The sequence below is a fragment of the Triturus cristatus genome, chromosome 6 (assembly GCF_964204655.1).
Source record: "Triturus cristatus chromosome 6, aTriCri1.1, whole genome shotgun sequence".
Classification (NCBI taxonomy): Eukaryota; Metazoa; Chordata; class Amphibia; order Caudata; family Salamandridae; genus Triturus; species Triturus cristatus.
In genome coordinates, this window is record NC_140589.1 from 19,537,648 (window position 1) to 19,551,191 (window position 13,544).

A 13,544-nucleotide genomic window follows, 5' to 3' on the forward strand; every position below is an offset into this window, starting at 1 on the left:
TAGCATATGTCTCACTGTACAAAACCGGTCTAATGACCAATAAATCTGCATATTAAACATACACGTGTGCAGAGTTATTTTCCCTCAAGTTATTTTTCCTATTATTTCTATGATATACTATTTGTTTTTACATGCTACACCAACTGCGTTAAAAGTGTTTTGTATTGCATCTCACCTCCTGGAAAAGTCTGGCTATACCTCCTTACAGCCATCGCCAAAGACACTCACTATAACGGGTATCCATCTTAAGCCAGGCCGCTTCTTTTCTCAACTTGCTCTTGGTCTGGCACAAGGCTGTTGCCAACTTGACCACCCTCAACTGGCCATCAATAATAGCCTTCCTACTATCTAGCAGAGAACTGATTTGCCTGCTGTTAACCTCTCTGCAGTTACCAGTGGCAACGACATGACACCATCCCAATCCATCTCTGACTGCCACATCACAGCCTACGCTTCCAGTCTCCAGATCCTGGCCTTGTATGGTTTCCAGCCTGTGGTACTGTGTGGAAGACACTGGATACAATCTACGCTAGCAGTTCTTTCTGAACATGCTGCGCCCGTGCTCACCTGCTGTCAGCTTTAGGTTTTCTGTCAAATGGGAGGCCTTTTCTTGAGTCTCCTTTTCCGACTGTCCAGAGGAGCTGATAATCTCAACCATGTGCCAATGGACCCAGTATGTGCGTCCCAGTGACTGCCAGTACACCTAGAAAGAAGGTAAGTGTGATCCAAACATTAGCTATAATAAACACTGCAGGCACTGGGCCAGGAAACCAATCGATCATTGTCTAGGCATCTGAATGAACATTACAACCACAGGTCGCTCTATAAAGGGGAGTTTGCTCTTTGGAGCAGCTCAGCGGAAGATCTTTGACATTAAATGTCAGGACCTCAAAGCAAGCACAGTAGGAGAGAATCAAGTTGTTTCCCTTGGAGGGAAAGTAAGGTATGCATACAAAGCACTGTACACAACAGTACTATGACCTGAGTTGAGAGCTACCTGCGCTTCACACTTGGGAGCTGGACGGATGTGGTAAGGCATCCAGGGACTAAAATGTGTACAAAGTACACATCACTTGCCGCAATTAAACCTGTTGTTCTAGTCCTTTGTCGAGACCTCCCTCCCCCCAGTTCCACTGCTCTCCAGATACTAGACCTATGCGGACATTCACGCTGGACAACATCATACTGATAATACTCTGCATAGCAAAAACTGAATTTCAACAAGCACTTGCAAATGCAAAAGCTATATGGATTAGCCCAACCTTTCTAAAGAACCTAAGTTTCAGCAGACTTATCAGTGCTGGAACTGAGAAAGAGGTTAGGCCAGCTAAGATTAAAGACAGTATGGACTCTCCATGTGTTCTTTGCAATTCCTTGGTCACTATTGCTCTGCTAAACCATGCAGTGTGCTTTATGCTGTTCAGGCTAGCCTCGCTGGAGCAGTGGGGGGTGGGCGTCTGAACTCACTCAGCATTGCCCACCATGTTGCGTTTCCTTACCTCCCCCGCCTCCTTCCTCCATGATTCATATTATTGTGTAATCTCATGTTTTTCTCCTATGTCTATACTTGGCTGCTGTAATTGATGTAATTATGTAACATGTAAATCGCTGAACCTCATGTAAAGCGCTCTGATACATCCGGGTCTAGCCAGCGCTATATAAAACTTTGCAAATAAATAAATAAAGGACAATCTCCTTTGCCTCAGACAGAGGTGAGTCATGCACCTCATTCACCTTTGGCTCTTAATTTACGTGCTGCATGTCCACTTCTTCCACACGTTGAGAGGCTACCGGACTGTTCATTGGACTACTTTGACTATGCCTTAGGGATCTGGTGTTTGGGACCACAACCTCTTGAAGACCTCTGTGACTAGGAGAGATGTCCACGACTAGTGTCTTGCCAAAGATCAAACTTTGAACCAGTACAGACACATTGGTCTCATCTACTGATGATGTTGATGCAAGTTACATGAGGAATTCCTAGGGTGCTACAGTGCTTCCCTGACAAATCAGCTGTGGTTTTACAGACATCCACAGAAACTAAAGTTCTTTATATGTACCACCCTTAACAGCATGCCTACCAAACCATCTGAGAAGATGCTTCAGCCCACACCAACCACAAGAGCATTAAACGTGTTACAGCACCTATCTGAAAGAAGAAGACCGAGCCACAGGCACACAAGAAAAGCTGCACTCACTATCTCCACATCCGTTTCCTAACAAGCCTCCTCCAGGATACAGGAAGAGCAAGAAAAGATAACCGCTCTAGCCCTCGTCACAATTCTAAGCAACTCACAGAAGAGAAGCTCATAAGCAGAAAGGGATCTAAAACTGAAGTCAATATTAGGGACCAGATAAAGAAAAACACCGCCCTAACCAAAGAAGTCACAGCAGCATGGAATACAAAAGCTAGAAAGAATCAATAACCTAATACTAAAGCAGAAAGACAGAAATTAGCATGGCAGCACAGCAAACAAGAGAATCTGAACTATGGGGGCTATTTTGAGTGACGGAAGAGTGCCAGCACCCAAAAAGAAGGGAAAACGGACATATACAAACTCATCATGCCAAGTCCAGTGACAAGATTCACCTGGCTAGATACAATGTAGGAATATACTGACATAGTGGTTCCTACAAATGGTAAGGGATCCAAGAATAATCAACTCAATCAGAGACGGGGCTTGGGAAGAGGCACTGAAAAACCTAGAGGTCCACATATAGTAAAAATAGGGGTGTCCTGCGCTACTTGGACCTGGATATGTAAAAAAACAATGGTTCAGACATATAAATGTCTGTGAAGGTTAAACAATGCAGTGGGATACAGCCCCTCATTACGAGGTCAGGCCGGTTAAGCACAAGAGATGGGACAGCACTTGATTTATTTAGTTGTTTGATTAATTAAACATCAACTGAAGGCCACACAAGAACTGGCAGAATGTTATATTTTGTCAATCATTAAGGAACACATTTACAACACGACATTTTGAGATGCTACAGTGAAATAAATGGTGCAATGAACGAGAACAGTGAAGTCACACGATGAGTACTGGTGAAAGGCGATTAATATGTTTTGCAATGGGCTCCCGGGTGGAGGTCCAATTATTGCATCCACGCCATGCCCCTCTCCTGAAGCTAAATTAAACGTTGTGAGAGCCAAGTGACCTTTCCATCAAGGATTGCCCTCTCCTTGGACCTTGGACATGGAAGGCCTTTAGAAACATTTGCCACCTATCACAGAGCACAACGAGTTCACAGATGTGCCTAGAAAATGGATAAACAAGGCAAGACTCAGCCTGTGAAGCAACAACTTTGAAATACTGTCATTGGATCAGAAATAAGGACAAAGGTTCCATAAAAGGTGCTTTAAAGCCAGTTTTTAAGCAGGAAAAAAAACTGCAAATCCATGGGCTCAGCATCTGTATAAAGGACCTTCGAATTTCAACTACATGGGCAAACAACCCATCAGCCAACACTATTAAAGGTATTATTAAATGTCATTTGCTACTAACCTCACGCACTTCGGACTTTGTTGAATATAAGCAATCAAAACATGCTGACCTGCTGATTGACTCTTACAATACACTAACAACGCAAGAATATTTAAAGGACTCAGAGAATAATTTGTGCAGACCAAAAAAGGATTAGGTATGTTATGCAGATCTGCATAGCGCACCATCATCCTGGAGGGTATCCTTGCGTTGAGCAGGTGTGAATCTAAGCACACCTCAGGCCCAGTGGGACTTCTCAGAAAGCCAGGTCTCCAGCTTCTTTGGAAATCAAGAAGTGAGGAGGAGGTTTTTATGTGTAACGACAGGCCGTTCCACCCTTTAGGAGCAATGCAGAAGGCTCGACCACTGAATCTTGTTTTGCGTGTGCATGGGATTTGTGCAAGAAGCAGTCTGGAAGAGCAGAGGTGTCTGGAAGGCATGTGAAAGCAGATGCGGTTGCTGATGTATGCTGGGCCAGCGTTATGTAGTGCCTTGAAAGAGTGGGTGAGGAGTTTGAACTGTGCGAGAGGGTGTGGTGTGATGTGAATGCGGATTGAGAGGTTGAGATTAATACGCACTTCCTGTTGTTTCAAATCATAGAATTTAGAAAAGCTTGGCAAAACTTGGCTACTGATTCACTATACTGTAGACTTTGCAATTATAGAAAGGAAACGATTCTGTGCCTTCTATTATGTTGTCCAGGAGTTTCAATGGCAAGACAAATGCTCTTAAAATAAATATTATGTAATGGTGTCTCTAGGTGTGCATGTGCCTTGATGTACTATTCAAACAGAACATATCTGTGCTGTGATAAGCTGCTGAATTTATACTTTTTTTTTTTTTTTTAACTGTCTACTTATGCATTCTGATTTACTCTGTTAATGTACATTTACTGTAATGGTAATGATACAACCTTAATGTACTATTACTGCATGAGTAATGCTAATGGAAATAATAGAATCTTAATGTACTAGTACTGTAATGATAATGGTAATGACACAAGCCTAATGTACGATTACTGTAATGGTAATGATACAACCTTAATGTACTATTACTGTACTGGTAATGATACAACCTTAATGTATTATAAATGTGATGTTAATGATACAACCTTAATGTACTATTACTGTACTGGTAATGATACAACCTTAATGTATTATAAATGTGATGTTAATGATACAACCTTAATGTACTATTACTGTACTGGTAATGATACAACCTTAATGTATTATAAATGTGATGTTAATGATACAACCTTAATGTACTATTACTGTACTGGTAATGATACAACCTTAACGTACTATTACTGTAATGGTAACGCTACAACTTTAATTTACTATTACTGTAATGGTAATGCTACAACTTTATTTTACTATTACTGTAATGGTAATGATACAACCTTAATGTACTATTACTGTACTGGTAATGATACAACCTTAATGTATTATAAATGTGATGTTAATGATACAACCTTAATGTACTATTACTGTACTGGTAATGATACAACCTTAATGTATTATAAATGTGATGTTAATGATACAACCTTAATGTACTATCACTGTACTGGTAATGATACAACCTTAACGTACTATTACTGTAATAGTAACGCTACAGTTTTAATTTACTATTACTGTAATGGTAATGCTACAACTTTATTTTACTATTACTGTAATGGTAATGATACAACCTTAATGTACTATTACTGTACTGGTAATGATACAACCTTAATGTATTATAAATGTGATGTTAATGATACAACCTTAATGTACTATTACTGTACTGGTAATGATACAACCTTAATGTATTATAAATGTGATGTTAATGATACAACCTTAACGTACTATTACTGTAATGGTAACGCTACAACTTTAATTTACTATTACTGTAATGGTAATGCTTCAACTTTATTTTACTATTACTGTAATGTTAATGATACAACCTTAATGTACTATTACTGTACTGGTAATGATTTAACCTTAATGTACTATTACTGTAATGGTAATGATACAACCTTAACGTACTATTACTGTAATGGTAACGCTACAACTTTAATTTACTATTACTGTAATGGTAATGCTTCAACTTTATTTTACTATTACTGTAATGTTAATGATACAACCTTAATGTACTATTACTGTACTGGTAATGATTTAACCTTAATGTACTATTACTGTAATGGTAATGATACAACCTTAACGTACTATTACTGTAATGGTAATTATATGATCTTAATGTACTATTACTGTAATGGTAATGATACAACCTTAATACTGTTACTGTTGTTATATTACCAGGTTAGGCCCATGGAGCGAAGCAGCTTATTTCTTGCATTGTACTCATAAATAACATTTTCAGCGGTGAAATTTTGCACAGATTTGCGTGCACGACAATGTTGGACTAGTTTCCCTGATTTACACATCTAGCTTTGCACAACATTATCACAACGCCCTGAACATCATGTTTAAGATCTTGTTTCGCATTATGCACAAATGTCATCACTATCCTCATTCACAGGGCGACAGGGCTATCTACATATCCATAACATCACTTAGCTATACGCACATCACAAGGCTGCTTTCTATTATAAAAGATGAGCATCCCAATATATTAAGAGAGTGCCGGGAAAAGGGATGATTGGATAACTTTTCTTATTCCTTCAGCTGACGGACTTTGTAGTTTGTTGTTAAGTTTGATTAAACCGTAGGTGATGGCAGTAGCTTTCCTCTCCAATTCGTTTTTATGGGCAGTAGCTTTGCTGGATTCTGTGAACCAGGCCCCAGGTATTTGTACTTCGGGCAGAAGAGATGAACGAGGGGCCCATGGAACATTCAACTTTTTTTTATGCTTGTGCCTGTCGAATACAAACATTTTTGTTTTGTCGGGATTGATGGTAAGAAAATTATTTACACTGTAGGTGTGTAGGGTGGTCAAGGTACATTGAAGTCTCACTTTAGTGTGGTCCATGATGAGTATGTCATCGGCGTATTGAAAAACATGCAGAGGGCTACGGCATAGGCGGGTCGGAACCAGACAGCTGTTCGCCAGAGCTTTCCCCAAATCAGCTGTATTCAAATTAAAAAGAAGAGGTGCCACCATGCAGCCCTGTTTCAAACCCTCGTTGGTGCGAATTTTAGCAGATAGACATGGAGGGTCTGTTTTCACTCGCACCCAGGTGTCACAGTAGAGAGAAACAATGGCTGTCAGGAGAGATTAGGGGATTTCCCAGCTTGCCAGTTTCTTCCAGAGGGTGTGTCTGTTGACCTTGTTGAATGCTGCAGTAAAATCAATAAAACAGCATAACAGTGTGGGGGGTGATTCATTGGGGCCTTACCTACTGGAAAATGGACGATACTAACACAAACTATAAGCATTAGGCTACCGCATAGAGCACATGGACCTTATTAGAGTACTGGCCCTCTGGCAAAATACATGCTGCTGAAAGGTGAGTGCTACAGAGCTGGAGAACTAAAGGGATAGAACACTGGGGATATTGTTCGCATGGGTCGGCCTGGGAAACGTGTGTCTTCTTGGGCATTACCTGAAACTACCCTACCTTTCTTGAACTTTGACGGAAGGATATGCTGTAACGTTTTATGTAAAAACCCTTTTAATTGGACATGAAAGCAATTGGAGTTTTTGTGGTTTAGTATCATGGTATTTTATTACTTCGTTATGCAGTGGTTTTAATTAAGTTATGCAAATAAATAAACAGACAGTATAACTTTATTTGTAATGGTAATTATACAACCTTAATGTACGATTACTGAACTGAAGTTTTGCACAAGTCTCTGAATTATAATTTGTTACTCTGCTTATTATCAACAAGCATGTTTTGAATACATTTTAACCCAAAAAAAGTATCTTTTCAAAGCAATTGACTTCTTAACTTATTATATTTTTAATATCTTAACCACTGAGAAACCATAGATGTGAGCTTTGTGCACTTACTGTTACTGTATGTTAATTTGTCCTTTTTTCTTTTAACAAGTTTGGCTTGATAAACATCTTTATTATTGTTTGTAACAAAAGAGTAGTCATAATCAGGTAAAATAACAAAATTACATATCCCATCAATTTTTATTACACTGTTTTATTCATTATATGCTTTTAATGATTATATTTAACCTTATGCACTAAACGTATTCACTCATATGCAAGCAATTTCCATTATCAAGCCTGGATTGGCGGAATGCATTGGGTAGATCTGGCCTTGAAAGGAATGCAAGGACTAAAGTTCCTGATCTGACAAAGATGAACAGGAAAAACCCAGAAAAACCCTGCGCACCTCTGAAAGATCTCCGTTAGCTATGCTAACCTTATTAAACAAGGAGGCTACTATTCACAGTCAGTCCTAGCGATGAAAGCCACTCATTATCAACTGTACCGACAGCAGCACCAATGCCCAAAAGGAGAAGAAGGAATGATGGCTGCCCTGAACCCAATTAGCCACGTAAGTTACATTTTATTGTCTACCAATGGAGGCATCTTCCTGTTGGCCGGCCAAAACCCAGACTGATGGCTATACAGGACTGAGGACCATACAAACGTTCACAGAAAATATCCTATCTACTTGGCTTTAATGGGTAAGTTACTATTAATATGGTAATTCAGTGGCTCAGCAGGCAGGAGTGCTAAGATGAGTGTTCATCTACCAGATGGCCAAAGGGGAATCATAAATGCATAAAGCATCAAGCAGAGTCTGCGACCACCACCCCGCTGTTAAAGCTCATGATGTAAAATGTGGTTTTGCCTTACTGACAGAATTCTCTAGGGTGGTGGTTGGTCACATGGGGAAGAAAACGAGTTACTTACCTGTAACTTCAGTTATCCAGTATTGGGATCTTTCATAGATTCACATGCTTGAATCAGAATAGCTAGCATTAACGTCCTTCGCTTCTTTGCGGATGGTGGGTATAATACAAACCACATTAGATACTTCGTAAAACATATATGTAAATGCGCTTAAAACAAATGCCATACCACATGAGAGAGACATTAGGCATAATGAGAGAAAAACAACAGTATTAACAAGTACAAGAAAGAACATAGTCACCCCTTAACAGAGGCTTACCTTATTTGAAAAGGTGGCGTAACACTGCTTGGCCAACAGCTGATTCAGCCTCTGTAGCCAGATGCACACAGTAATGCCGTGTAAACGTGTGCACATTTTTCCAAGTTGCAGCACGGCAGATCTTCTCCAACGGCACTCCGGCAAGAAGCGCAGCCAATGATGACACTGCCCTTGTGGAATGAGCCTTAGGTTGCACAGATAGAGGATTTCCAGTTTTAGAATGGCAAAACTGCATCGCAGCGGGAATCCACCTTGCAATTGTTGATTTCGTTACTGCTGTACCTGGTTTCTGACCACCATATGATACAAACAATTGATCCTATTTCTGGATGGGTACAGTTCTCGATAAATATAATTTTAGGTACCTTTTAATATCCAAAGTGTGTAGAGCCTTCTCAGCCGGGGTGGAAGGACTGGGAAAGAAAGTACGTAGAATAATGGGTTAATTAAGAGGGAAAGACGATGGAACCTTTGGAATGAAGGTAGGGTTTGTCCGAAAGAGAACACAGTCATTGGCAAACCGTACATATGGCTGTTTGATAGTAAAAGCCTGAATTTCGCTGACTCTCCGAGCGGAAGTAAGTGCCAACAAAAGAGAGGTCTTCCAGCAGAGATACTTAAGCTCAGCTTTGTGCACAGGTTAAAAAGGGTGCTTCATGAGCTGTGCTAGAACTAGGTTAAGCCTCCATTAAGGAAGAGGAGCTCTGAAGGGTGGAAATGCTCTGAAGAGACCTTTTAATAATTGTTTGTCTAGACGGTTAAAGCAAAGAGATGAGCCGCTTGCAGCGCGCCTGTAAGTCGAGATGGCGGCCAGACGCAGCTTAACCAATGCGAACATGAGTCCAGACTTGGCTAACGAAAGAATGTAAGGGAGAACCTTCTCCAGAGAACAGTCCAGGGGATGTGCATTATTATCACGACACCATGAACAGAAACGCTTCCACTTCAGAGAATAGGCCTTTAGTGTAGAAGGAGCTCTTGCTTTTGCAAGAATGTCCCTACAGTCCCGAGGTAAATCTATCTTTTTGAATTCAGTGAGCTCAGAAGCCTGGCATGAAGCTGCAGAGGGGCTGTATGTGGATGGAGAATATGGCCCTTGCTCATTGTCAATAGAGCTGGAGACACTGGGAGGCAATATGGGTTGCATTCCGAGTGTAGGGGAAGTTCCGTGAACCAGTGCTGACGTGGCCATCGTGGGGCAATGAGAATCATTTGGCACAGTTCCATTTTCAGTTTTCGCAGAAGCCTCGGTAATAACGGAAAGGGGGGAAACGCGCAAGCGAAAATACCCGTCCATCTCATCATGAAGGCGTTTCCCCTAGAGCCCTTCTCTGGTTCCCAGCTGGCATAGAATGGACATTTCCAATTTGTATTGGAGGCAAAAAGATCCAAGTTGGGAATGCCCCACATTAGGAAAATGTGATCCACGACTGACTGGTTTAGCGCTCATTCGTGGCAAGAATTTGATGCTCTGCTCAAAGTGTCTGCCAGTGTGTTGTTTACACCTGGCAGGGGTTCCACCTTTATAGTAATCTGGTGAGAAAGGAGCCACTTCCATATGTCTTGCGCTTCCTGAGATAGGACTTAAGAACGAGTCCCCCCCCCTTGCTTATTTAGGTAATACATGCAAGTGGTGTTGTCGGTTCTTATGAGAACAGAGGATCCTTGAAGTCTTGGGAGAAAAGACTGTAGAGCCAGAAATATAGCTCGAAGCTCCAGGAAATTGATGTGCATTTCTTTCATTGGTTTGGACCATTTCCTCTTATGCAGAGATCTTGGAGGTGCGCACCCCATCCCTCGAGAGAAGCGTCTGTAGTTAGGATGAAATCTGGTGACGGAGAGAGAAAAGTAATCCCGGTCGAGACATTGCTGGAGCACTGCCACCAGAGCAGAGCTGCCGACATAGGGTCATTGAACGACCCTGTTACTTGAAGCCATTGACAGTTCAGTTCTTCTGGGGTAGGTCTCATTCTGAGACGGGAGTGATGCACCAACAGGATTGCAGAGGACAACATTCCGAGAAGAGATTTTATTTTGCTCACAGAAGCAAACCTTCCTTTTTGTATGTCTGATGCTAGGGAAATCAGATGTGATTGTCTTTCTGCGGACAAGAATGCTTTGTCCTGGACAGTGTCCAAAACTGCTCCCAGAAACTGAGCCCTTTGAGACGGATGAAGAACTGACTTTTGGGAGTTGAGAGAGAGCCCCAGGGATTAAAACATGTGAAGGCAGGGAACGTTGCTTGTGAGGCCTGCCGGAAAGAAGGAGCTTTTATCAGCAAATCGTCCAGATATGGGAAAAGCTGCAGGCCCTGCAGCCTGAGATGAGCCGCAACTGGAGCAAGGCATTTTGTATAAACTCATGGAGCAGAACGCAGGCCAAAAGGGAGAACTCTGAACTGAAAATCGGCACCTGCCACAGTGAAACGGAGAAACTTTCGATGTTTGGGGTGTATTGGGATGTGCAAGTATGCAACCTGCAGATCTAGTGTTGTCATGAAGTCTGAATGGTCTACGAGCTGCAGGATTTCTTGAAGGGTAACCATGCGAAAGGATTTCTTCTGCAGGTATTTGTTCAGCCTCCTTAGAGCCAGGATTGGTCTCCATTTCCCCGACTTTTTCTTGACTAGAAAGAAACGGGAGTAGAAACCTTTTCCCACTTGAGAGCGAGGCACTCTTTCTATAGCTCCTTTCTGGAGCATACTCCTTGCCTCTTCCTTGAGAAGTTCTAGATGTGGTGGGTGCATCTTTAAAGGTGGGTGGGGCAGAGGGATGTTTATAAATTCTAGGGTGTGTCCAAATTTGATTATGTCCAAAACACACTTGCCTGAGGTCAGTTTTTTCCATTGGCTGAAATGACGAGAAATATTCGGCGTCTTGGGGTTGAAGCGTGGCCGAACTGTTGCAGGTGCTAGGAAGACATCACTGCTTCCTACCATTATCTCTGCCCTGTTGGGGCTGTTTCCTCCTGTTCTGTTGTCTGTAATCAGCAGCAGGGGGGGTTCTGTAAGATTGTTGCTGCTGCTGAAAACCATATCTGCCCTGGTAATTTTGGGGCTGGTACCTTTGGTAACCTCCACGAAAGGAATAAGACCCTCTGCCTCGGGTGCCTCGAAAATGAGTCTTCCTTTACTGAAGCGTACCCAGGGCTTTAGCCGTGTCAGTATCAATTTTAATTTCTTGCAAGGCATCATCGATGTACTTGCAGAAGAGCGCATCCCCACTGAATGGCATATCGAGGATTTTGCTCTGCACCTCCGGGCGGAAGGTGGTAGATTTAAGCCAACCCTGGCAACGAAGGACCGTTGCTCCAGCCCACTGACAGAAACCTAGGGAGGCTAAATCCACTTCCAGGAGAATTCTTTCACTTCCTGCTTCTTATCTTCCAGAAAAAATTCGAGAGATGTCGCTACATCTGACCACATCGGACGGTCATACCTTCCTAGGATTGCCAAGGAATCAGCAGCACGAACATTGGCACCTGCCATGGTGGTGAATCTTTTATTCTATATTGTCCAGCCTCCTTCCATCTTTGTCAGATGGGGCTGTAATTGGCATCAAAGGATTTCTAGATCTGCGTTGAGCAGCCTGAGAGATGACGGAATCAGGCCTAGGATGACCGGACAGGCATGCAGGGGCATCATCTGGAGCCTTATACTTCTTATCAATTCTAGGAAGAATTGCAGGCACGGAGAAAGGGTTCTTCATAACTTTGACACCTTCTTCCCAGATATGATCGATTATGGGAATGGAGCGGACCGATTTTCTGCTCTGATCCTTAAAGTCATATAGAAAGCAGTCCGACTGCTTGACAGGCATAGGGAGGTGAAACCGGGCCGCTGCCCTGTCCATGATGGCTTGAAAACCTCCTATGTCCTCCGGAGGAGACTCAATTGCTTGAGGAACCGGAGATGACGTGTTGGGATTAAATAATCGTCCCATTCATCAATGGTAGTAGGCAATTTAGGGAGTTCACCCTCTTCCGCGACTGTATTTGTGTCATCATCCTGAGCCCCCACAGCAGAACCAGATGAACCTGAAGTATGCAAGACAGGTGGAGGAGAAGGCTGTCTTTGAACTGGATCTGCTGCAGTTGGGAAACGCGTACGGTAGTCCGGCAGCATAGCTGTTAAATCCTGTACCAAGAATACAGGCATTTGAACCATAGGTTCCTGTCAAGGCAATAATACCCGAGGCCTTTGGATAGCTTGATAAGGCTCATAATATTCCTCTTCTTTGTCATCCTCCTTGTATTCAACATGAAGCTGAGAAGGGCTGTGTGCAGAGCTGAACAGCCCATCATCTTCTGATTCCTCCAAAAAATGGCTAGGAGGCAATGGAGAAATGTATGAAGGGTCTAGATAGTAGCCTCTCGTCGACAGCCGCGTCGACGATAGATTAGATGACAAAATAGGTGTTACTTGTAAGGAAGTGGGTCTTTTCCGTATAATCGTCGACGAGATGACCATAGACTGAGACATAGAAACAGCTGAAGCTGCAATAACCGTAGTCAGCGTTGTCGTCGACGGAAAACCCATCGTTGACGATGATGTAGTCGTTGCGCAAGTGGTTGTCGTCGACAGAGGAAGCGTCGACGGGAGAGTTACCGGTGGTGCTGTCCACGAGAGAGACGCCAACGGGGGAGAAACTGCAACCGTTGGCGGACTTGTTGATGGTGTCGTCGTCAATGACGAGGTGATCTTCAACGAAGGCATAGTTCTTACCAGTTGTTCCGTCGATGTAGACAGCGTCGACGAACTCTAAGGTGGCTTCGTCATCAACGGTGTCTTTTTCAACAACAAGGAGGATCTGACAGAGTCTGACTGAGTTCCGGGCTGTTTCAATGTAGTTTTGAGAGGCATTTTAAATTTTTCCAAAGATTTTCCCTCAGAAGAGAAGAAAGGTTTCTCTATTTTAGAGAAAGAGTGGCCAGTCTCCTGATGAGACTTTTTTGAAGTTTTGCCAACTCTCTCAAGTGGATCTTCA

The 13,544-nt window shown here is 42.5% G+C and overlaps 1 protein-coding gene across 1 annotated transcript in view; it reads right to left on the reverse strand.

Moving 5' to 3' along the window:
* The window catches only part of LOC146813655 (cullin-9-like), a 570,887-nt gene that overhangs the window by 449,602 nt on the left and 107,741 nt on the right, over window positions 1–13,544 (reverse strand). The window contains exon 5 of the mRNA XM_085610143.1: window positions 568–703. Coding sequence (XP_085466269.1) covers window positions 568–703 — 136 coding nt within the window. The remainder of the gene's footprint in view (window positions 1–567; window positions 704–13,544) is intronic.